Source organism: Lepidothrix coronata, unplaced genomic scaffold (assembly GCF_001604755.1).
Source record: "Lepidothrix coronata isolate B3197 unplaced genomic scaffold, Lepidothrix_coronata-1.0 Scaffold20, whole genome shotgun sequence".
Classification (NCBI taxonomy): domain Eukaryota; kingdom Metazoa; phylum Chordata; class Aves; order Passeriformes; family Pipridae; genus Lepidothrix; species Lepidothrix coronata.
The window spans coordinates 2934793-2958260 of record NW_016690200.1 but is presented as its reverse complement, the minus strand read 5'-3'; the positions used below and the strand labels follow the sequence as shown (position 1 = coordinate 2958260).

The window sequence follows — 23468 nt, the reverse complement described above, 5'->3', positions numbered from 1 at the left end:
AAAAGCCACCTCTCTCATGGCATCACTCTAATGGCTTTTTGTTCCCTGGGGAGGGCACAGAGGGAGATAAGGAGGAAAGAGCTTTTAGTGTATGGGAATGAATTATTCTCATCAAAACATAATACAAAAGTATTGAAATTCTTACTGAAAACGAGGGATCATTTTTTCATCTGGTCCAACCATCAGGTCCCACAGGAGAGAGTGAGCCCTGTCAGTTCTATCACTCTTCCCTCAAGCCATTAAGCCTCTGCATTCTTGGCTGAGATTTGCTCCTCTAATGGGACTAATCACTGCTCAAAGGAGGGGGGATTGATTGCTTGAGAAAGCTGCAGGACCAGGACTTCTGTGCGTTCTCCAAAGTGGTGGATAGATCTCAGAACTCATGTTTATGGAGATGTAGTGCCTATCCTCATTCATTACCTGCCACCCTTCTTCATAAAGGCTTACTAGGATAATTTAGATTGGAGGGAACCTTGAGAAGCCCTTTCCTTGAGGTCAGACTAGGGAATCCAGAGCTTTATTCAGTTATTTCTCAAAATCCTCCAAAGACAGAGACTGTGGGCAACCTCTTCCACTGCTTGACTGTCCTCATGGGGAAAAGATTTTTCCTTATATCCAGACTTGTTTTCATGAAAGAAAGCCAGTACTTTAGATGCTTTCAGTCCTTGAGCCATGGAAGTAGGTGCACCAATCACTGCTCCAGTGACAACACATGGAAGGACTGGAGAGGTGTCCAGGCCACTGTGGTCACAGGGATACCCTGGTACCATTAGTACCACGGTACCATTAGGGGTCATTAGTGCTATCCAGAAAAAGGCATTCATAACATTACTGGGCACCATCATCTGAATGCAGATCTGTGTGCATGAGTATATAAAATCAATGCTCATATTTGGATTGCGAAGAAAACGCAGGACTCGTTGTCTGACTCCAGTTTTTAGGGATCTCTCTTGACGGGGCAGGCTGTGCTCAAGGGTGGGGGCTGTAGGTCTGCGTGTCACTCAAATAACAACTGCACAGGTTTCTTGTACCCAGCCTGAGAGACTTGAACCACAAGCTATTCATGTGGGTCTTCGAGAGGAGATTGGGCTTTTGCCACAGACAGATTGGGGTGGCCACATAAAGCACAACAACCCTGTTCCTTCAGTCAAGAGAGCACAGAGCTGCTGTTTGGCTACTGACTGCCACAGAAACAAATGTCTTTTCCTGCCAGCATTACCAATGCCTTCTCTTTTTTTTGACTTTTCCCTTTTACAAAACTGTCACAGTTATACAACGCTGAAGGAAAAAGCAGCTCCAATGAGGCACAGCATTAAAGCATTCCTGCTTTGTTCCTTTTCTCCTTATGCAGACATTTCATGGTTTGTCAACATGAATAACTTTTTGATGGGGTTGTATAACTATTTTTGCCAGGATATACCTCACTGCTGTGTTATCCACTCTGTGCAGTGTTCATTTCCTACATTTGCATTTGATCTTGAGCATGTTATATGCTACCCAAAATAGGGTTTTTATATTAAAATGGTATAGGAAGGATTTATTTATCTGCACGTGTTTAATTATTTAAAACAAAGTCCTGCCTGAAAACATTAGTTTTATGACTGACTTTCTAATCTACATGAATATTTGAAAACTTATTGAGTGCAAAATTTTACAGGGGAATGGATTTATCTTGGAGCAGCCATCAATAGCAAGATGCAAAAAGCTTTTGCTAAACAAAGCAAAAATTAACAGTGCTGATTCTGACTTTCTCTCAAAGCCCAATGGGACATGCTGCAGCAGTGAGAAAGACAACAGACTTGCCAAAATACCTCAAAGGCTGCTTCACACGTCATGCCCTAGTGCTCTTTTTGATAAGGATAGTGCATGCTGACCCAAAGTTACTATTTTTCACAAGCAAACCTGAGCATGGAAGTCCTAGGGGTTGGGTTTTTTTAATGTATTCGGTCCATGTCAGCCATGGCAGGACACAGAGTCTTTTCTGTTGCTTTTTTAGTACTTTGCTGAGTACCAGCTTCAGCGAGTGGGAAGAAGGAGGATGCAGGTGGAAGACAGCAGTACTTTGCCTCACTTCCAGACTCAGCCGCTGCCTGGGTTCAGTTTATTGTCAAATATCCACCATGAAAATGTGTGTCCATCTGGCAGCCCAGGGGAGGGCTGTGAACTGTTGCATCTGGTTGCCCAGAGATAAACCTGGCTCTGCTTATCTCCAAGTTTTCAGTTCCATGTATCAATGGCTCATGCACCAAAGGTCTTTTTTGCTGGCAGACCTGTTGTTATTTCACTTGTTGCTTTTATGTGTCTTGCTGAGCAATAGGGGTGAGACAGTGCTAGGTAATATGTCCTCCACACCCAGTTTTTTAGCACATCTTCAGTAGGTGGAAGATTTCAATCTCATCCCTAATCCTTCCCCCTTCCTGAGCAAGGCTGCTCTTTCTACAAGGTTCAGCTCTGTTTCCTTCTCTGTTTTCCAAATCAGCATGTGCTTGGCTTGTCAAGCAAAGGCATGCACACTCCTCAAATTTAAATTCCCTGTTTGCTGTATGGGGAATTCCAACCCAGAAGGCTTAAATCAGCTCAGTAAGAATGAACCCCTATGAATTCCAGTTTGCAGGACAAGGAAGCCTTTTCAGAGTTTCTGTGCTTCAGGTAGTAAGGACTTGATTTGTACTGTGTACAGTCCAAATGAATAGCAATAACACTTTGCTGCAGAAGGATCATGGTAATGTGTTTGCCAGACTGTTAGAGCTTGGGTGGGATTGGGTCTGGACCAAACCACCTCCTTCAGTATTTCTGCACGTGAGCTACATCCTTCAGCTCCTGTAACAGCAGCATTTCAGGGCTCCCTTTGGTTCCCCTGATGTAGGTGCTTAGTGCTGTTGCAGTCACATACAGTGTCCTGCCTGGTCTCAAGCTGTGACTTCAGGACAGTCCAGCCCTCCATAGTCCTGTGACATCCCTGTCAGCTGAGGACAGGGGTGCTGTGCACTTCAGTTTCTCCGATGGCACAGGACTCTTTGTCTGGGCACCTCAACCCAGTCTGGGTCAGTGCAAGCAGTCCTTTCACCAGGGTGTGCCCTTCAGTTGCCTAAACTTCTACATTCAGTGCCACTCTGGGGCATCCAGAACAGCCACGTCCATTTGGCAGATGCAACGTGCTGTGGAGACCTTCCTTGCGGAGTGACGGATGGAACCAAGAGAGAGACCGTGGACCATTCAAATAGCACCAGATGCCCATGCTGAGGTGACTGGATCACACCCTGCTCTGTACTCAGAGCCCTGCTTTCACAATATGGATTAATTTGGTTTATGGAACACTTGCATCACTCTCCAGTCTCCGTTGACTCCATCTCTGTTGAGTGCAATGTGATCTTAGAAACACAGCCCACATCTCACATGTCCTAGTTTTGGTCTGGATGTCATCCTTGCTTCTAGGAACAGCCAGAAGCTGCAGACGTGGTCTTTTAAAAGAGTGGATGGCTGGGATACAGCAGAGAGGAAAAGGATCCTTCCCTAAGCTGGAAGGAGGCAGTCCTGCTGGACTGTCTGATACCACCAGTGATGGACACGGATTTAACACGGGTTTGCTGTCTCAGCAGTGCCATACCACCAGAGCTGGCAGAGCCAGCGAGCTCCCAGTATGGAATGACACTGAGATGCCTCAAGCACCAGCAGCACAGCCACCCTGGTGCAATGCTGGTAGTTAATCCTGCCCTGAGCAGGAGTTATAATTCCAGTATATCACTGCACCCATACAGATATGCCATTTCCAGCTTCACTGTCAGCACAGTTGGAGCTACTTGCACATGCCTAAAGCAGTTGCAGACGCAATTTTTGCATCAGGCAATCCAAGCACAATGTCCTGCATCACCTCCCCACCTTTCCCACAGATTCTAACAGCCACTCTGGACAGACTTGTCGTTTAAGAAGATGGAAACTCAGGGGAATCTAACACCGAAGCCAGGCATAAATTAAAGATGCTGTGAGCTATTATTACTGCAAGTGGTTTGAGTGCCTGCAGACACAAGCTTAGTTTCATTTGAGAGCCCTCAGTTTATGACACTGGAAGAACAAACTGTTTCTGTGGCACCAATGCTCTAGAGAAATATTTGTTTCTGTGATATGCAAGGCAAAGGACGTCTTAGGAAAGAATACCTTTGTTTCAGTGCCAGTCTCTAATGCCTCTAGTTAATGACAGCCAGATTGCAGAGGCTGCACCAGCAGAGTTTTTATCAAAACCTCTTTTGCATGAGATGTCATTATTCACACAAACTAATTTTAGAGCCTGAAATTTCCTGTTATTCCAGTTGCAGTATTTCTGAATTGGAAACAGCCTCAGTGTTGAGCTCAGCTTTCCACTTATCACAAAATAGTTCTGATAATGTGTCCAGCTTAAAAATATGAAGCTTAAGAAGAGCAAGAGACTTCCCTGGATTCCCAGCAGCTGGAGTAAGGGGTTGCAAAAGCTTGTGGAACTAAAATACTGATTACATGCCTACCTGATAAAGAGATTAAGTTAATTTATGGAAAAAATAGAAAATCATGTTTCAAAGCTGGAAAAGAACCTAGGCCAACAGAATGATATGCTTCAACCCTTTGTTATTCATAGGCAACACCTCCTTGTCTCTTCTGCACTAGACTGAGCACATTTTGCCTTGAATTTTCTTCTGATTCTGTTCACTGTTAGGACAAGAGAATTATTGGTTTGTTATTGTTGTTTATAAACAATAAGTATCTGGAAATAGATCTTGGATCATAATTTCACACTTTGCTGCTAACCTGTTTTTGATTTTTAAGTAGATGTGCATGAATCATCAGTGATGTTTGTATGGAAGGATTAACCAGGGACAGTACAAAGTGTATTATGCCAAAAGAAGTTTCCACCATCACCCTGGAGTCATACGTTGGGAAAAACTGGTCAGTCATCTCGTCTGCTTGGCATCACACACAAGCCTAAGCAAGAAACTGAGGAATAGCTTACTTATTTGATACTGGAAGATAAAATAGTGGTGGCAAAGTACAAAGGCATGTTGGATCGTTCAGGATAACTCACACAAACACTGAGAAGTCAGTGTCAAATGATTGTTACTTATCATTTGCTTCTTAATTTGTCTTTGATTCCACAGGTTAATATGTACTTGTCCACAGCTTTGTGAGGGCACCAGTGTCAGACAGTATGAGAGTCCCAAAATATACAGAAAAAATACATGTGTTTATCCCTATAAATAGCACTTGGATGACTTCCCACACCATACATCTCAGGTCTTTGAGCACTTATTGAATTCTTTGCTCTAATCTAACTATAAAATTGTTTGTGTGTCTTGGTCCTTGGTGCCTCTTGTGCTGCAGGCTGGGCACTGACTGTGTGAATGAGTTATTTAGCCTTTAGTATCACCCTCAATATGTAAAGAGAACTTGCAGGGATTTGCTTTCTCTGCATGGTGAGGAGAAGATGTTCCTGCTGTTGTGCTCTCATGATGGCTTCTAGAAATTACTTCTGGCAATATCTTTCTTTCGTACATCCACCTGGGTTTTTCCTATCTGCATCCCATTATTTTTAAGGCAAGACTGGAAGTAGGAGTTTAGGGGGAAATCTGTTGCTGATGTGATAAGGTTGCTAAATAATTCTGAAAATCTTTTATTTGTTGAAACTGCAAGAAAATGATGACAACTTATATCTGCCTGAAACTCCCCCAGGACAGCGTAGGACTTTTTTCACATCGAAGACAGAGGGTTTATTTTTGCATTTCTGCATATCTAAAGAAAAGCAGCAGAACCTCTGATAGTGAGGTCGTTTTTTTCACACAGAATGTCCCAGCAGATGGAAACAAAGTTGGTGGGATTTTGATTCTGTAAGAATTAACCAAAAACTCATTACAGACTTTGGAAAGTGGCCCAATTGCTGAAAGTCCAAGAATATTTCCTCGAGCTATAAATTGTATAATAGGCTAATTTACTGAGGCTTTCCCATCCCTTTCTGCAAAGGCAATAATGTTAAATATTAAAGTAACATTAAAACTTCTGTGTCTTCCTAAACTCTGTTTTTAAGAGAAAGGACAGCAAGACTGCCTATATTTTGGCTCTCACCCTGCCCCTGTGCCAGGATGCCCTGATGTTCCCCTCCCAAATGCCACCTCTTCTGACCTACAGAGCTTGCTCCCTTCTCACCTGCTTTCTGGTGCAGGTCCTCATTGATTTGCCTCCCTGAGCAATATCCTTGGCACCCCCTGTGCAGGAGGTTCATCCCATTCCTGGAAAATTCAGGATCAGCCCTTGCGCTGCACTCAGCCTGCTCTCATGTGAGGGGCTGGTTTGGAGGGATGTCCCTGACCATGATCTGTAATAGCAACAAAACTTCTCAACCTCTCACTGGCAAGCGAAAAGGTGTGCCCTGTGCCCAGCTCCCAGCAGTCCTGGTACTCTCCTGCATGACTCTATCTCTCCTTATGCTTCACCCCTCCCAGCACCCACCACTGTGATGGGTTGCAGGGACCTCCTGGACATGGAGGTAGATCCAAATGTGTAGATACTCAAGCCATGCATAGGAGCAGTGGAGGAGCTGGACTGAAAGGCTCTGGAGATGCTGGGGTCCTTGCTGGGGTTCATATCTCTGTGCTCCCTCTTGCAGGGGTTACAGCCCTCCAGCTCTGTGCTGCTCAGAAGTTTTACTCCTACATTTTGCTGCCACGACTGTGTGTAAATCACAGCAGTCCCAACTTGTGCTCTTGTACCTTTGCCAAGGTAATTAGTACAGTGCACATTTAGAGAGAGTTATTTCTCTCTCCAGAGCAGCCTGCCAGTTCCTCAGCGTGCGCACTGCTGACTGCTTGCCTTAAAATGCTTTATCAGAGCAGTTTGGGTTTGTTTACGGGAAGCGCTGAGGAGGGCAAGAAATTAATGAGGGACTGCCAGGCTTCTTATACTGAGTCCCCCGAACCTCCCAAGAAAGAGGGACAGAGTGATGGCTCCAAGTGCCTTTGGAGGAGCTGTTTTGCATCAACCTGGGCATCTCTACCCCAGAGCCTATCCTAACAGCTGCAGTGCTGATGCTGTCAACTCCATCATTTCCGCACCTCTCAGTAAGGCGCACAAATCTTGAGAGTTGTGAGGGTGGAGTAGTCACTGTCCGTGGAGATGTTTAAGGAAAGACTGGATATGGAAAGACTAATAATTCTGTGATTCTGTGACAAAAGAGGAGGAAAGTGAAAATCAGTTTGTGTGCATCCCCCCCCAGGACTATGGAATGTAAGCACCGATAATTATTACATTAAAACAAGTTATTTAAATTTTTTCACGCTACCAGATGTTTTTCCTTCATTGTCCCTGTTCATAGTGGCTTTTTGGCACTTGCCTAAATGCAGGATTTTTAACGGCCCTTCTAATACACCACTTCTACCTCGGGGTTTCACACGGGAGTTGCATCACCCAGCCCCACACACAAGCACGTGCCAATGAAGTAGGTACACAGTCCTGCTCTGAAGGAGCATACTAGTCTGGCATGAGGTTATCTTACTTGCTTTTGATAAAGGCAGTCATTCAGTGGGACACAAATGAGGACTGGCTCATCTGCTCTGCAAGATAAAGAGAGAGATTTCTGATTCAGCTGAACCACAGTGGACTCATTATCATGCTGCAAATTTCATCAGAGTTCTCCCAGGTCAATATGGATGTGACGCAGATCAACATCTCACTCAGTATTTAAATTATTTATCAAGCACACCGGCTCTTCAGAGCTAACAAAACATTGCTCCTTTCACCCTGAAGTGTTGAGTTGGTTCAAATAACCTCCAGGGCAGCTGGCTGGCCTTGGGTTATAAATAACTCAAGTATTTAATTTCTTACAGTTCCCCCCTTTTGCTCTCTTGTTGCTGCAGTGTAGTTTCTGAGCTGGATCTTCAATCTGTTTATATAATTGCTGGCTCTCTCCAATTAAATGCCTTACTGAGGTTGATTGACTCAGAGTTTAAGAAAATTGCTGGGAAAAGATTATTTCAATACCAACAAAGTATGTGTAAGAATAATTTAGACCATGGACTAGAGATAAGAGATAAAAATTCATCATCTCTATATAGACCACAGAGGCAGAAAGGTCTGTTTAACTGTGAGCAGGATGGGTTTGCTAAAACCTTGGAGCAGCCTTGGAGGTAAATCTGGCACTTTGCAACCTTGGTATTAAAACTTGAAGAAGGGACATCTCTGCTGACATGTCTGTTTAGAAAGGGACAGACTACTGCCTGCAGCATCAGCTGGGTGTGAGAGATCTCTGACGCTGTAGTGAGTTTTATTGGCTTAATGCAGTGCTGGATGTGCTTTTCCCACGCCTGCAGGGCTAGAGGAGCCGTGTCTCAGCACGGTGACTGTCCTGCTGTCTGCAGCACTGGGAGGGTGCACCCCGAGTGTTGTAGCTCAAACTAGGCACATAATGTTCAATGTCCTGCTTGTCCTGGGCTTAGGCTTGTTGAGAAGTCTGATTATAAACACTGAAAAACAGGACAGGACTGTTGTTAGCCTTAGGCAAGGCAGGCAGTCGGACGTGGTCAGCAAAATCACTTGTAGAAGTGAGAAAGGGAGAGGCTCTCAGTGTATCTGTGTCAGCAGCAGGTCCATGGCCAGCCCTTGCAGGCCCTGCTGCAGAGGGGGACTGACTCCTAGACATCCTTCTCACTGTGCCTGGGGATGCAGAGCCCAGCACAACCTGCAGATGCATCCAACCCTGTGCCTGATAGCTCTGCAGGGCTCTTTGTCCTGCTTTGCACACCAGGTCTGCTGGATGTGCTGACGGTTGGGGCTCTGTGGATGTAAGGTGTAGCTCATGAAATCTCCCCCTACCACATGTATAGGAAAGGGACATGTCTATGTAATAAAACTATTTGTCTAGTTAAACACACAAAAGAATGCAGAGAGAGACTAGGATATCTGCATCAGTCAGCATGGGATCAACAGCACCAGGTTTCTAAGCAGAATTCCTCTTTGTTCAGGACAGTGCCAGTCTTCAGAAGTGGCTTTATGTACCCCTGAACAAACTTCTTTCATGTTAGCACTTGCCTACTTGAAAACTCAATGGGTCAAGTCTTAAACAAGAGTTTCTCCTTTTTCTCCCTCCCTCTTTCTTCTTGACAAAGATGGGTTCAATGATTACATCTCTCTTTTCTTGTTCACCATTAGCCTCTGTGGATATCCCCCTTTCTATGATGAAAATGACTCCAAACTCTTTGAGCAGATCCTTAAGGCAGAGTATGAGTTTGACTCTCCATACTGGGATGACATCTCTGAGTCTGGTAAGTAGTTACTGCTCCTTTAATTGCAACAATCATGCATCCATGTATGTCTATTGCTTATATCCTCCTCTGGACGTGAGAATGTCCCTTCCATCATGTCCAGAGCTCCTTTTGACTGAAGACTATTGGGAATGTGCATTTCTCTCAGCTTAAATAGTTCTGGGAATTTGTTTCTGCAGGAGAGCAAATTAAATACAGTTTTGTCCAGCCACACATAAAGCACTAAAACATACCTGAGACAGGAGATGAAGATGTCAGAAGACTGTCCCAAGAAGAAAAAGCAGTTTAATTTCTCAATCAAATACAAATGAGAAGCAGATGGTTTAAGTGTCATTAATAATAAGGTGGCAAACTGTTTTGGCTCTGTTACTGACACTGCACTGCAGCTCCAAAGTGGGACTGCAGCGTGTGCAGCAAAAAAAACCAGGAAATCATTGGCTTCCAAATGAGGTGGATGAGATGAGCAGATCCAGAAACTGAGTGGACTGTCCATGTGGTTGGATCCAGATAGCTTCACATATGCTCACCCAGCTCCCCAGCCAGTGCAGAAGATATTTAACCCACAGTGCCCGTCTGTCCCTGCTCGGGTCAATCTGGCAGAGGGTCAGATACACCAACATGTTACAGGCAGATATGGCTAAAGGCTTCTGGCTGCAGCATGGCTCATGGCCTGCCAGCATCAGTGTCCATTGGTGACAGGAGGGACACATTCAGCATTGCACCCTGCATGTGTCACTGATGTGCTGTGTGGTCTCCAAGGGGTCACACAAGCTCAGTGTCCTCGCTCTTTCCAACCCGGGGAAACATCTACCATTTCATTCAGAAGACGAAATGAATTCTAGGAATATTTCATCATATAAAAATATCTCTAGAAATGCAGTTTTCTGATTCATTAGTACTACTGATTGAGGTAGGGGAGATAAAAATTGTTTTTATTATAGAGATTATTATATATGCTCTTATCTGCACAGAGAGCAACATTTCATGCTGCTTACATCTGCAGTCCAGATATCATTTTGAAGGATTGCTTAAAAATATATGTAATGAGAAGTTTTTTAAACCTATAAGGGTTTTCAGAGAAAATATGAAGGTCTGCTGGCGGACCCCTTTGCCTTTTGGGGGAAAGTCCAGCACCTAAATCAGCACAAAGATTTTCCTGCCATATTTGGCTTTGCTGTGGCTCCTTCAGCTACACTATCCTGACACTACTGGATGCATGCCATGCTGCAATCTCCCTTCCTTCCATTATAGTGTCAATTAAAAACATACTGCCTCATACTCAAGGGAGTCCATTTGCCTCACTAAATTCCTTTTAAATACACAACGTCCTCACAGCTGTCCATGTGTGTGACTGCTTGGAGTGAGCAATGTAAAGCTTCTCTTGCTGTGGCATCTGACCTCCTTCCTGCTTTTCCCACTCAGTTTACCAGCAACTACAGTGATGTGACCACATTCAGGCCACTAAGATGATAAAAGGCACGTGGCTGACCAGGGAGCTGGGAACTGCCAGGCTTGTACTCTGCTGACTCTGAATTATCCATTCTACTCATAAATATACCTTCAGGAATAGATGCCTTCAGCTTTTATCTGCTATACTAAACAGTTTGGATTTGGTCCTAAGTCCTTTTGGTTATATCTATATTAATAAATGACAAGTGGCCTAGGACCATTTTCTTGTGCTGTGGCCAGGTGGCACTTGGTAGCCTGTTGGCTGATCATCCATCAGCAGAACTGGGCATCAACTCTATTGCTTTCATTTATTCTCTTTTTTTTTGCAGCTAAAGACTTCATTCGCAATTTGATGGAGAAGGACCCTAATAAAAGATACACCTGTGAGCAAGCAGCACGGCACCCTTGGTAAGCAGCAGCCACTGCTGTGTGAAACCCTCAGGGCAGAGGGCATCATTTTACATTCGTGGGTGGAAGTTGTTTTCCTGTAACATACTCTACTAAATAATTTATTGCTTTTATTGTAAAAACCCCGCCTTTGTCCTCCAGTTTTTCCTGGAAGACTGTGATGGACTTTGATCTCATGCACCAGCCTGTTGAGTATCTGTGTAAGGATTAGTAAAATGCTGAATTGTGTATGTTGACTGTACTGCAGCAGTGGCATATGCCCAAATGACTGAACCCAGAAATCATAGCTGGGGGCCAAAGGTCGGATTCCGCGGGTGTGCAGAAGGCTTGATATCAACCTGCTCATGAGGTCCTTGCCAAGGTAATATCAGAGCCCTTTAGAGTATCCCATGAAGTAGGAAATCCTCATCTGTGCTTCACAAATAGTCCACCTCCTGCTTGCAGTACGGAGCTGTTTCCACATGCTGGTTATCCTCTGTTGTTGAATGGAAGAGAGAGGCTAGAGAGGGATGAGCTGAAGGTGATTTAGCAGTAGCAATGCTGTCTCTCTGCAGGGCCTACAGAAGAGTACTTGATCTGACTGCATTTGTAATTTAGACCTCCCTAAAGTGCTTTAAATTAGATGATGCCTTTTCATATGAGTGACTTTACCAACGTTACCCAAGGTTTATGCAGCTGGAACAGGATTGGGTCATTTACTTTTGACCAGCCCTGAGTGACTGAGAGCATCACCCCACACTACCACCTGCACCCTCACATGGGCTCTGAATCCAAGTCTTTTAGGGAAAGGAATGTTAAATATGAGGTGAGATATTATTTTTGTTTTTATAATAGCAGCAACAGAAAAAAGTCAATGGCATGACATTTTCTTCCCAGGTGCATATTAGACTGTTTTTATACTATCACAATTGCCCCAAAAGCATTTCCTTTTGCTCTGTTTGTGTGACAAAAAGAAAATTTGAGTAACAAAATCCAGTTTTTGGGATATGAAGAAAAATCTGAGCTTTGGGAAATTAAACATTACAGAACTCAATATTAGCAATACAGAATAAACAATGGGAATGCAACTCCCAGTGGGAGTGAGGTGACCATTTGTACAACTCAGAGGCAAATTTTCCAAAGCCTTACATCCAAGATACATACACACACAAAAAAAAGAATACAGCTCTTGGCCCTGCTACATCTGTGTTGGTTGCTGGAGTGCAACAAAGAAACGTGGCACTTGCAACACACACAGCTTTTGGGCCCTCCAAAAGGAACAAAATGATAAAAAGAATTTTCATTCCTTTTCTTCTTGGTTTTTTTTTTTTCTTTTGCATGACATGGCCAAGGGCCAATGGAAACTCACAGACTGCTCCATAATTCTTACTATTTTCTAAAGAATTCATTCTTTGATGTAAAAACAATCTCCCAAGAGAGTCTTCCCCAATTTCTGTGTCAGGGGGTCTTCTTCTGCCAGGCTGACTTTGCCAGATAGTGTTTCACTTGAAGGGCTGCTTCCCAGCCATGTAAAGCACAGCTCAGGGTCAGCCTTTGAAATGTCAGACATGCAAATGGCACTGCAGTAGAGAGGCTTCAAATGTGCACCATATTTCCACCCCACATCCCAAACCCACCTCCCTTTGACACAGAGGCAGTATGTGCCAGTGGATTACAGGGCAGGGATGTGGGAACTAGGTGATCTTTAAGGTCCCTTTCAACCCAAGCCTTTCTACGAATCTGTGCTTCTATGACAGTTGTATACTGGAAGCAAAGCATGGAGGTTTCCTGACCTATGGCTTCAGACCTGCTTCTGTCCTCCCCACTGCACTTGTGAGCAAAACTTGATGGCTCATTCCCCTTTGCTCTGAAAAGCTTCTTCCTGTAACACAGATGTTGCTGTTATGGACCTCTCTGGAGAGTGGTGCAGTGATCTTATGGAGGGTTTGGATACTGTAGTGATAAATGCCTTTTTTGATAATCAAGGCTACTCACCCAAATATTATCTGTTATTTCAGAGTCAGTGATAGGGTCTCCTTTTGCCAAAGCATTGCTCAAGAATCATTTTCCACACAGATTGCTTATGTCAGGAAATAGTGGGGTTTTTGATGTTTCTTCTCTCATTCTAGCCATTACATCTGTTGCAATGGCATTCTCTCCTGCTCTTGGAAGGAGGGAAAGGCCTTTTTGGTGGAGGAGGGGTAGATGTCTGTTTTTCCTCTCAATGGTCATCTGTGTCCTTCTCTCAGCCTGGTCATGTTTAAGTTTCCAGCAAGTGCAGGTTTGAGTTCCTCTCATGTTTCCACCTTTTATGATGGGGGCATCCCACACCACCATGTCAGATGAGCATGTATTTTTCAGTGTACCCATTTTCAACCCCCATTAGCCATATCACCCTCCACAGTGCTGACATAGCATTGTCTTCTCTGTGTGTTATCCATGGTAGTGAGGTACATAAGACTATTGGCTTAGTGGGAAGAGGTGATCAGAGCAGACTTCACAGGGCCCCATAAATTATATGCTTTTCCCAAGTGCTTGCACTGCAAGTAGCCCTTAATGGCATCTCATAAAAAGCACCTCTTTTGTCTGCACAAGCAACATAACTGGAGAAGGATCTTTGAACCCCAGCATTGTCATGAAGGGAAATCCTGATTCCACTGAGGTTAACAGGAGTTTTGCCAGACTTTAGTGAGAGTTGGGGTTTGTCTCCTTGTCTCACCAGCAGAACACAGATCTACCTGAGCCACTGGTGCTGTGCAAATGGTAGATAATTAACACATATGATGAAGTAGCTCCATGTAGTAACATTTTCCAGCTTTCTTATTTTCTTCCTCCTGTGGTATCTTCCCTTGCAGTATCAGATCTTTGCAATAAGCCACAAATTAGGAAGAAAACTATCAAATCAAGAATACTTAACACTTATTTTATAATCTGATTGTGAAAAAAGTGGTTAACTGCGCCTGACATTGCCATGAGGCTTTGTTGTTTCTTATGTAACATTTTTGGAGAACAAGCCAATTCCAAAATACACCTTTTATTTCAATTACTATGTTTTTATTTAAAACTTCCAAACAGGGCTTGCAAGAACTGGATCTTGCAAGATATTACATTTATGCTTTTAAGGTTAATAATCTTTCTGAATTTTGGAAAACTGCTCTAGAATAGACAGCTATTTGCATGACTAAATGTTTGCACAGGAACAGACCCTAATAAAAGTAAATACTTCTTCCCAATGGCCTGCTTTTCTGTGCTGTATCTGCTCCCCACATGCCTGCATTTACGTGATGTTTTGCTATTTATAATCAAATGGCCTTGGCAGAGGGACGGTATGTTAAACTCAGAGTTGGCAGAAAAGGAGACTAATAATTGCAGTGAAGTATGGTAGCTGAAACAGTATAATATGTGAGACTTGTTGGTATAATGATTCCACCCCAGCCTGTACAATCCATTTATACAGATTTCTCCAGTTTAATGTACAGGTGACTTATGCTTTCATTGGAAAACTTACTTATTTTATAGTGTATCTTCCAGTGAGGTTTGCACTGTTCATGGTGTGTTGCAAAGGTGCAGTGTTCTGCTTGGTTGTTCCACTGGTGACTTTTCGAAAAGGACATGGGAAATGAAGGTAACAAAAGAGTGGAGTAATTTTGCTGCAACTTGATACATTTTAATGTTTCCCTGGCTCATATTAATGACAGCAATTAAGTTTATTAAATATATTGCCATATCAGAACCCACACCCTTTTTAGGGCAGTGGCTCAGTCTGAAGTGATTAAGGGTGAGCAGCAGAAACCTGAGAATCTGTAGAATCATAGAAACCTAGAATATCCTTAGTTGGAAGGGACCCACAAGGATTATCAAAGTGTGCCCTGCAGAGCCAAATTCAGCCTCCAGGCTGAGATCAGAAGGAACGAAAAGAGTGCTCAGGGGGCAAGGACAAAGTCCAACAGTTAGAAAGCTAAAATAAAAGTTGGAAGGGGTGCCATGAATTTACTTGCTCTGTCATGCATTAACCAAGTGAACTTAAATGGGATTTAGAGCTGTGTGCTGAAGCCAGTTATAGCATTGAAGGCAACCTGGGGCATCTAAATTAAAGAGTGATGTATATGCTGCCTCCCTATATGGATTGTATAAGGGTTGTGGCCCCAGGTAGACACCTGTGTCTGCAGGTATGAGTGTGGTCCTCGCCTTTCCCCGTTGCTTGTGCAAAGGGACAGAGGACACTTGGGACGTGCCGACATCCATCCACACCTACACTGAAGAATCACAAAGCTTTGGCAAGGACTGAGTCTCTGCAAATTATGGCCATGACCCTTAGTGTTTATTATGTGCCAGAGAGTGCAAGCCAGATAATAATTTCCACCCAGGGAAAGGACGTGGTTTACAGAGAGCTCACTTCTCAGACAGTACTGTTTGAAGTGTGAAAAGGCCTTCCTGAAGGGAGCTGCTGATGTTTACAACATTAAATCAAACTTATCAAGTTCATCCCTGCACTCTGTTTATTTTGGAACACCACTGATAGAGAACGTGTGTGTGTATATTTATACACATACATGCGTGTACATGTAGATATATATATGTGTGTGTGTACATATAGAAGAGTTATGATCCTTCAGCATTATCCATTACAGCTAACTCCATGTTTCCTGTCATCATACTGAAGAGTATTTCCAAGCACTGTTTGGCCAGCACAGCGTTTGAGTTGGCTGCCTTCAGTACGAGGGCTCAGAAAATAATGGTAGATGAAAGACTTTGCCTGCTGTCATGGGCAGGGAGAATGAGACATATGCTTGCAGCATGCTAATAAAGAACTGTCCAAAAGGAAATTTACTGGTTTGTCTTTGTTGGAGGTTCCCCTCAAAGCTTAGAAGTGGTATGGCCAGATAAATTGGTGTGATAAGTTTGAACTCAGCTAGAGAGCTAAAATAAATTAGATACTATGGAATAATATTTGATCATTAGATTAGATTCCTCTCATGTGCAGTATGAGATTTGTTATGCTTATTCACGAGAAATAACTTTCTTAGTTTCAGTGGATGTATTTGGGATGGAAAATCATTCAACTGTGGCTCTTGGTATCTAATTCTATGCCCCAAACCAATGTTAGGATGTAGCTGCTTGTGGGTGCTGCAGAACTGGAACCCTGAGAGAAAAGCCAGGTTCCACTTAGACTAATCAGTCCTTGCTCACTTTTGGATGATATTCAGCATGATAGCAGATGATGCATTATTCTGATTAGTTTAATTTTATTTTTGTATGTGTGTGTGGTAGATAGAAGCAATATCTTTTACTGGGCCAGCTAGTACAGTTGATAAAAACAAACTTCAGTGCTGACATAGTTAACTTCAAAGTTAACTGCAAAGCCAGGAACTACTGCTCAGGGTTTTATTAGATATGCATCAGTTTGATCAGCTCAAGTTGATTATTGTTTCTCAGTGAAAATGGAGATGATTCCTGCAGGCAAAGGATATGTTGTGATGGAAAGGGAGAAAGAAAGGTGCTAAGGGATTTTGGCCTAAAAGGAAAAAAAGCAAGATGGTTTATAGCCTATGGACTTGGAGACTTAGGGAAAAGGGGAAGAGTAATTATAACATGCGCTAAAACCTGTTAAATTTCATTCATTGTCTTTTCAGCAAGGGAACTAAAGTTCATTATTAAATACATTCAGTATAGATGCGATGATGCTCATGATACCCACGTCAGGGTAGGTGCCCAAAAGCCTATCTCATTTTTCAAACTCTTATCTGTTAAGTATAAAAGATACTGCTTCTCCCTGCTTACCTCCCCTTCTTCTGTGTCCTCAAACCATCACATCTCCAACAAAACACCAACAAACAAATGGATATTAACACTGGTTTTGTTTTCCAAGAGGTAAAAACTATACTATAAACACTATAACACCACAAGTGTTATTTTATAAAAGCTTCAAAATCCTCCGAGTGCAAAATACAGCATAAAAGCGCAGACCTTATGTTACAGAATCACAAGATTAACAGGATAGTTCTTCAGAGGCAGCTTGGGGAACAATCCCACCCCTGGCTTTGGCAGCCGGGGCTGCATTTGAGCCACACTGTTCAGCATACCAGCACAGGTTTGAACAGATCCTGCTGCACTGAATTACCCCAGAAGGGTTGTTATTTTGCTCCGATTTAAAGCTAGCATCTCCAAGGTGCTAATGCTTAGATGTAGGATGGTCACACCACTGTAGCATCTGAGGGCTTCACGGGATGTCTGTCCATTCCCCTGTGAAGTAAACAAGTACTATTCCGCCTATTTGGAAAACGCCCAAATACCGATACTATTTTCCTGGAATTACAAGAATTGCATAGTGAATATAGAGTTAGGGGTGGTAGAAGACAGTTTGTGAACTATTGGAATCAGCAGTTTCTTATTGAAACCACCAGCATTTCAGAAAATGATCGTAAGCTAAAAGAACAAATATAGCCTGTATTGGAGCTACACGCCTGATCGAAAGTTTCATATGGCAAAAATGCATTTTCAAGTCCTTGTGGAGACTGACAAGAACAATCTTCTGGAAGAGCTGGCAAGGGTATCATGCCCCAAGAACTTGTTCCAAAATAAAATTTGGCAAGTGGAAAACAGGATCTGTGTTTATGGAGCTTGTTAATCATCTTGTTCATAAAGGAAAATGCATCATTAATTTTGGAGGAAAAATGTTCTTTGCAAGTGTAAGTGAATTTTCTCTCTTGGTCTTTTTGATCAGTTACTGAATGGATGGTTTGGCTTGTAGCTGTCCACATATTAAGTTGTCAGCTTAGTTTTCTCCTGAGATCTGTGGTATGACAGCCAGTGATCCCAACTGGTATGTGTTGAGGGCACCTGCCTTCACCGAGGAGGTGTTTCTGCAGGGAGCAGAGGGCTCATGACATTTCAGAGTGACTCTGACTAGCAGTTTGCATTCCCACTGGGAAACTCTGCTAGGCCCTATCTGGGAGTGTATGCTGCATGGGATCCATCAGGGTCTGTGCTGAGCCTGGCAGTATTTACTGTGCAGGACAGAGGATGAAACAGTGAACATGAGGCTTAACCCAGATACTGCCTCACCAAGCTTTTAGTTGCCTGGCCCCCGTTGGAAATCCAGACCAACTTGGCTCCCTGTCACTGGGAGAAGTGATCAGAAGGAATCACCTTCAGAGAAAGATCTGAAGATCATCCAGTTCTCAGCCAAACACCTTCTCTTCTCTGTCAACAGCACAGGGACCCAGGGGAGGAAGTCAGGTGCCATTTGGGAGCCATACTTTGTCCAGTTCTTCTGTCTACTTGAGGTAGAAGCCACATGGTGGTGGCAGTCAGACAGGGCCCTTCCCAGCTGGATTAGAGCTACCCTGAATGGGAGCCCTGTTCCACCATCCTGCTGGCTTCAGTACTCTTGAATGACCCAATGTAGATGAGCAACAGGATGGGATTGGTGGGTCTCCACTCTTGGGAGATGAGGATTTATTCCTTCCTCCTGAAAGTAGTTAGTTCCTCTCACCCCTCTGATCATGATCCTGGGTGACTGTTGCCAGCAGGAAGGAGGACAACAATTTGGAGAAGTCTGGTTTCAGAGAGTGCTTCTTAGATGTGCCATGGACACGAAGGCAGGAAAAGCAGCATGTCCCTTGAAGAACAGGGTTACAGTTTGGAATGATCTGGGTGAAATGGACGAGCTGTCTCCAATTCACGGGACACATAAATGGAAACAGCAGGCTGAAGTATGTAAGCAGTTTCACCTCTTAAGAAACAAAAAGCAATGCTGCCATTCTGCTGCCTTAGTTGGAAAACAGAGAACAGTTCGGGTGCAACCCTCTACAGAAGATGTGGACTAGTTGGAGAAAATCCAGAGGAGCTCACTAGATCAGAGGATTAGAAAATATGAGTTATGAAGAAACAGTGAAAGAATCAGTTTGTTTAGTCTAGAGAAGAGAAGACTGAGAGAAGTCATGATAACAGTCTTCAAATATGTGAAAGGATGCTTCAAAGACAAAGGGAATAAACTATTTTCCATGTCTTCTGGGAGATAGTGAGGCCCTGGAATTGTTTGCCTGAGGAGTCTCTATCTTTTGGGGATCTTTAGGGACTGGTTAGCCAAATACTTGTCAAAATTATTTTGACAGAGCTGGAGTGGGGAGAAGGACTAGATGACTGCTGAGTCCCCCAGACCCTCTGATTGGAGCTCCTTATTGGAGCTCCCTTATTGGAGCTCCCTAGACTGAGAGACTCTGGCCTTGATGGATTATTCAATTTCTTACAATTTTTTATTGCTAATGGACATTGTTTTTCTACACTGGGGCTGAAAAATTGATTTCTGAAAGCATCACATACAACACAGAAGGCAATCTTTGCCTCCTTGCATCACCTACATTAGAGAGTACTTAATACCCCACAACATGGCCCAACATCAGTTCACTGTGTTGCCTGCTCTTCCGACAGATCTTATGCCTTGAGGAGTTAAACAAATCAATAAAATTCCCTTGAAATAATAGAGTTTAGTGAAGATTTGAATGTGTCTTTATATGTTAAAGGAACTATGCAAGATCAATCAATTTTTTAGGTTAAGTGTTGTTCAACTCAATTTTTTGTGCAGTCTGTGTTGCTTTAGTGAGAGTCCATGTATCTGCTTTACTGTAAATCCACATTAATCATGATGAATGACTATGTATGTTGCAGGGTGGCAGGACAATCTCCAGTGCAAACAGAAATCAGACAGGTTGGAGTGGCTCTGGAAGCTTCCGCATGGCTGAGGCTAAAAGTAGTCTCAGCCTGTTAATGTTAAATCTTCAGATGTCAAGAAAAAAAAGGTAGAATGTCTTCATCCAGGGTTGTAATGGTGATAGAAAGCAGCAGTACACCAACAAAATCAGGCCATACCTCTTTGCAGCTGCCAGACCTATAAGCCTTATCTACACTTGCATTTATTGCCCCAGATTTTCCACCACTGCTGCCAGCAGAGACGGTGGTGAGAAGTTTGAGCCCTTGTGTGAATGAAATCGTCATCACTGCAGGTGCAGTCACACCTGGGACCAGCCTCTCTGTTGAGGAGAAAAAGTAAAGAGTACTCAAGGAAGGAAAAAGATCTCTTAAAATGTGCCTGCTCTGTCCATTTCAGGATTGCTGGTGATACAGCACTCAACAAAAACATCCACGAGTCGGTCAGCGCTCAGATCCGGAAGAACTTTGCAAAAAGCAAATGGAGAGTAAGTGACCTGTCCTTGGGGATGACACTGAGACACGGCTCTGCTAATGTAGCAGCTGTACAGCCACCCTTTCAGCATGTTAGTGCTCTTGTGGCCCAAAATTCTGGTCAAAATAGTTGGTCCAGACTTAAGGGCCTGCAGGGGCTTTTGTACAGGATGGTATTCCCCAAGTACCAAATGTAATGGCGAGAGATGGGGCTGCTCATCGCTAAAACACTCATGGTTATATGTGAGGTTAGGGTCAGCACCACGGGGGGACAGGAAGCAATGAGAACACCCTGTGTGTTGGGGCAGAGGAGGATGTGTCAAATATGGCTTTGCTTGTAGGCTGCCAGCTGAGTACTGGGAGTAACGACAGGGAGCAGGACCAGTGCAGAGATGCATACGGCTTGAAAACGCTGTTCCTAGCCTAGAAACTAGAATTCGGGAAAAATTTGAAAGATAATGGGCTCATTCACTTCTGACATTCTGAGCAGCCAGGAGGGGAGCAGAAGTAACTTTCCACCTCCATTTTTTTTTTATTATTCTTTATTTCTTTCTTGTTATTTTTCCCCAGCAAGCGTTTAACGCCACGGCAGTCGTGCGGCACATGAGGCGGCTACACCTCGGCAGCAGCCTGGACAGTGCCAGCGCTGGCGTGTCCAGCACCCTCAGCCTCGCCACACCGATTCCTGAGGCAGCCACACGGAAAGATTGTGAGTAGCCAACATCCTGGGAGAGCTCTTACCATGAGCAAATCTGCGGGATCCCCATTTTCACCTTGACCCCCAGGCTGCAGTCCTCACCGCCAGTAGGTTTGGCTTTGTGCAAGCAGGTGTTTAAAACAAGGACTTTAAAGTGGACCTAGGCTATCACTTTTGGCTGGCCTGAGAAACAGTGTTTCAGCTGGAAAAGTTTACACACTAAAAAAAATAAGAGAGGTTTTAGCTTGGTGCATTTTTGAGAGAAAAACACCCTGGAGAAAAAGGGCTTTCGCTTGGGAAAAAGACCCAGACTCCCACAGCAACAAAGTTCTGTATTTGGTCGAAATCTGAAAAAGTTTACTCAAACTGTTTATGTTTGAGTTTCCAGTATTATGATAGGGCATTTTTCTGTAAAAATTGGTTTACTTTCCGTTTCCATTTTTCATGGAGGAGACCGATCCTGCTAGTGGGACCCAGCTTCCATCTTTCCTGGGCCAAGTTAAGCTCCTACATAAAGAGGCTCATTTGTCTGAGCAGGACTTGGGCTCTCTGCACCACAGCAGGACTTGGCTCTCTGCCACCTTTGTTATATGCTATAATTGAAATTTACAAGCTGCACAATGGACTCAGATGTTTGGGATATATCTTTTTCCTGAATGCCAGGGAAAGAGACATGGCAGCAAAGGGATTATTTGGAAGACAGAAATGCATCCTTTGCAATGAAGCCTATTTATTCTCTGGCTTCTGAGCATTTATTTTATTCCCTTCGGTCCATAGGTAGAGATTTTTATATAATGAAATGGAGGGATGTGGAGTTTGTAATTAGAGGAGATTATTTTAAGGTGTGACACCAAAAAAGAGTGCTAATAGATTTTGGTATTGCCAGTCAGTGCTTGCTTCACTGTGGAGTGAAATGGTAATTTCTAGACTATACCCTGCACTATTCTGGAACTGAAAGCATCTGTTATTCAGGATGGATTTTGGATGGTTCTGCTGTCTGCTTCTGCCACCCCTGCTTGCCAATCCTTGCTCCTTGAAGAGGTCACAACACCAGCCACAGTCCCCGTGGCTCTGTGTGGAAGCTGTGGTTTCTCTTGCTGTCATGGGCACAGTTTCCCTCATGCCTGGGGTGGGACTGGCCTTCTGGGTGCTCTGTGAGATGTTTTTGCCAGCTTGTGCTGTGGCTGAGCCAGAGAACCCCTTCCCTCTGCATCCGGGGCCTGATGGGAATTCATGCCCAGTGCCCAGTTTGTGATGCCCAGTGGCAAATCCTACAGCTGCTGCCAAAAAAACATCGCTGTGCTTCTGGCACACACCTGCCACCTGCAAAGGAGCAATGCAGTGCTGACCATCCTCAAAGCACTTCTAACCATGCACTGGCCATTCTGTGATGTAGAAAATCACTTACAGGGCAGAAACATGCCTTGATTTTGGTTCCTGCTGCAGTATGGCAAGGCTGGACCCCAGTCAGGTCTAGAGCACCTGATGCATGCTTTGCTGTTAAACTGGTGGGTGATTAATGCTGTTAAACTGGAGGGTGAATAATCTCCATCCCTCCATTTAATTAATCTCAGATGGTGTTAATTAATGGCACTGAATAGTCTGAACAGTGTAAAAACGTGTGAACAAGAAGGGTGGGAAAACAAAATCTGTTTTACCACTACAGAACCCAGCAGGTCCCTGTACACAATCCAACCATATTTTGCAGATGTTCAGTCAGGACAAGAAGAATTAAACCAAATGTGTTAAGATAGGATGAGTTTTTATACGCCAGAAATATGAGGCAGAAAAATATTGAAATATTTCCAAGCATCCCAGGTTAAGTCCAGCTTTGTGGCCAATACAGAAGAGCTTCCCTTCCTCAAAGAAATTAATTAAAGAGTTAGGAGATGCTGGAGCCCCAGACAACCAATGAGGAGAACCAGCAGCAAATACAAGGAGTTAAGAGGGATCTGACGGATCAAATTTATTCCACCAAACACCTCCTGTTGAGGAAAAGGAAACCTCTGAGGTCTCTGTCTTGCCTCTTTCAGCAGTTTTCTCTGGGGACTGATTTCTTGCACAAGAAAGATCCCATGCATCAAGTTACATGAACCAGCTGTGCCACCATTACACAATAGAGTGCTGCCTAATGCTATTAATAGACATTTAATGAGCTTTCCAAATAGTTTTGAATGTAGCAATTTCACATCATTGAAGACAATTAAGTACAGCCTTTGCCTGAGAGTAGGTTATGTCGGGCTGCATCCTAAGTCTGTTCTCTGCAGTAGGGCAGAGCAGAGATGATGCATTAGGCTGGACTATGCTACCTGTCAGGACAGCCTAAGGGAATCAGTCAGGATTTCTCAAGTGTATTGGTCTGATTCTCAGTCTGTGGTGGGTGTATTTAGTTTAGACATGATTGGACTGCCAAGATTAATTGCAGGTCCTAGTTCTCTATATTTTTAAGGTAGTAGGTAAATTGCAATGTGAAG

At 43.6% G+C, this 23468-nt stretch overlaps 1 protein-coding gene across 1 annotated transcript in view; it reads left to right on the top strand.

Annotated features, from left to right (window-relative positions):
- LOC108493833 (calcium/calmodulin-dependent protein kinase type 1D-like) overlaps positions 1–23468 on the top strand; it is a 44511-nt gene that overhangs the window by 12173 nt on the left and 8870 nt on the right. The window contains exons 4-7 of the mRNA XM_017807717.1: positions 9166–9278; positions 11057–11135; positions 20224–20311; positions 20868–21006. Coding sequence (XP_017663206.1) covers positions 9166–9278; positions 11057–11135; positions 20224–20311; positions 20868–21006 — 419 coding nt within the window. The remainder of the gene's footprint in view (positions 1–9165; positions 9279–11056; positions 11136–20223; positions 20312–20867; positions 21007–23468) is intronic.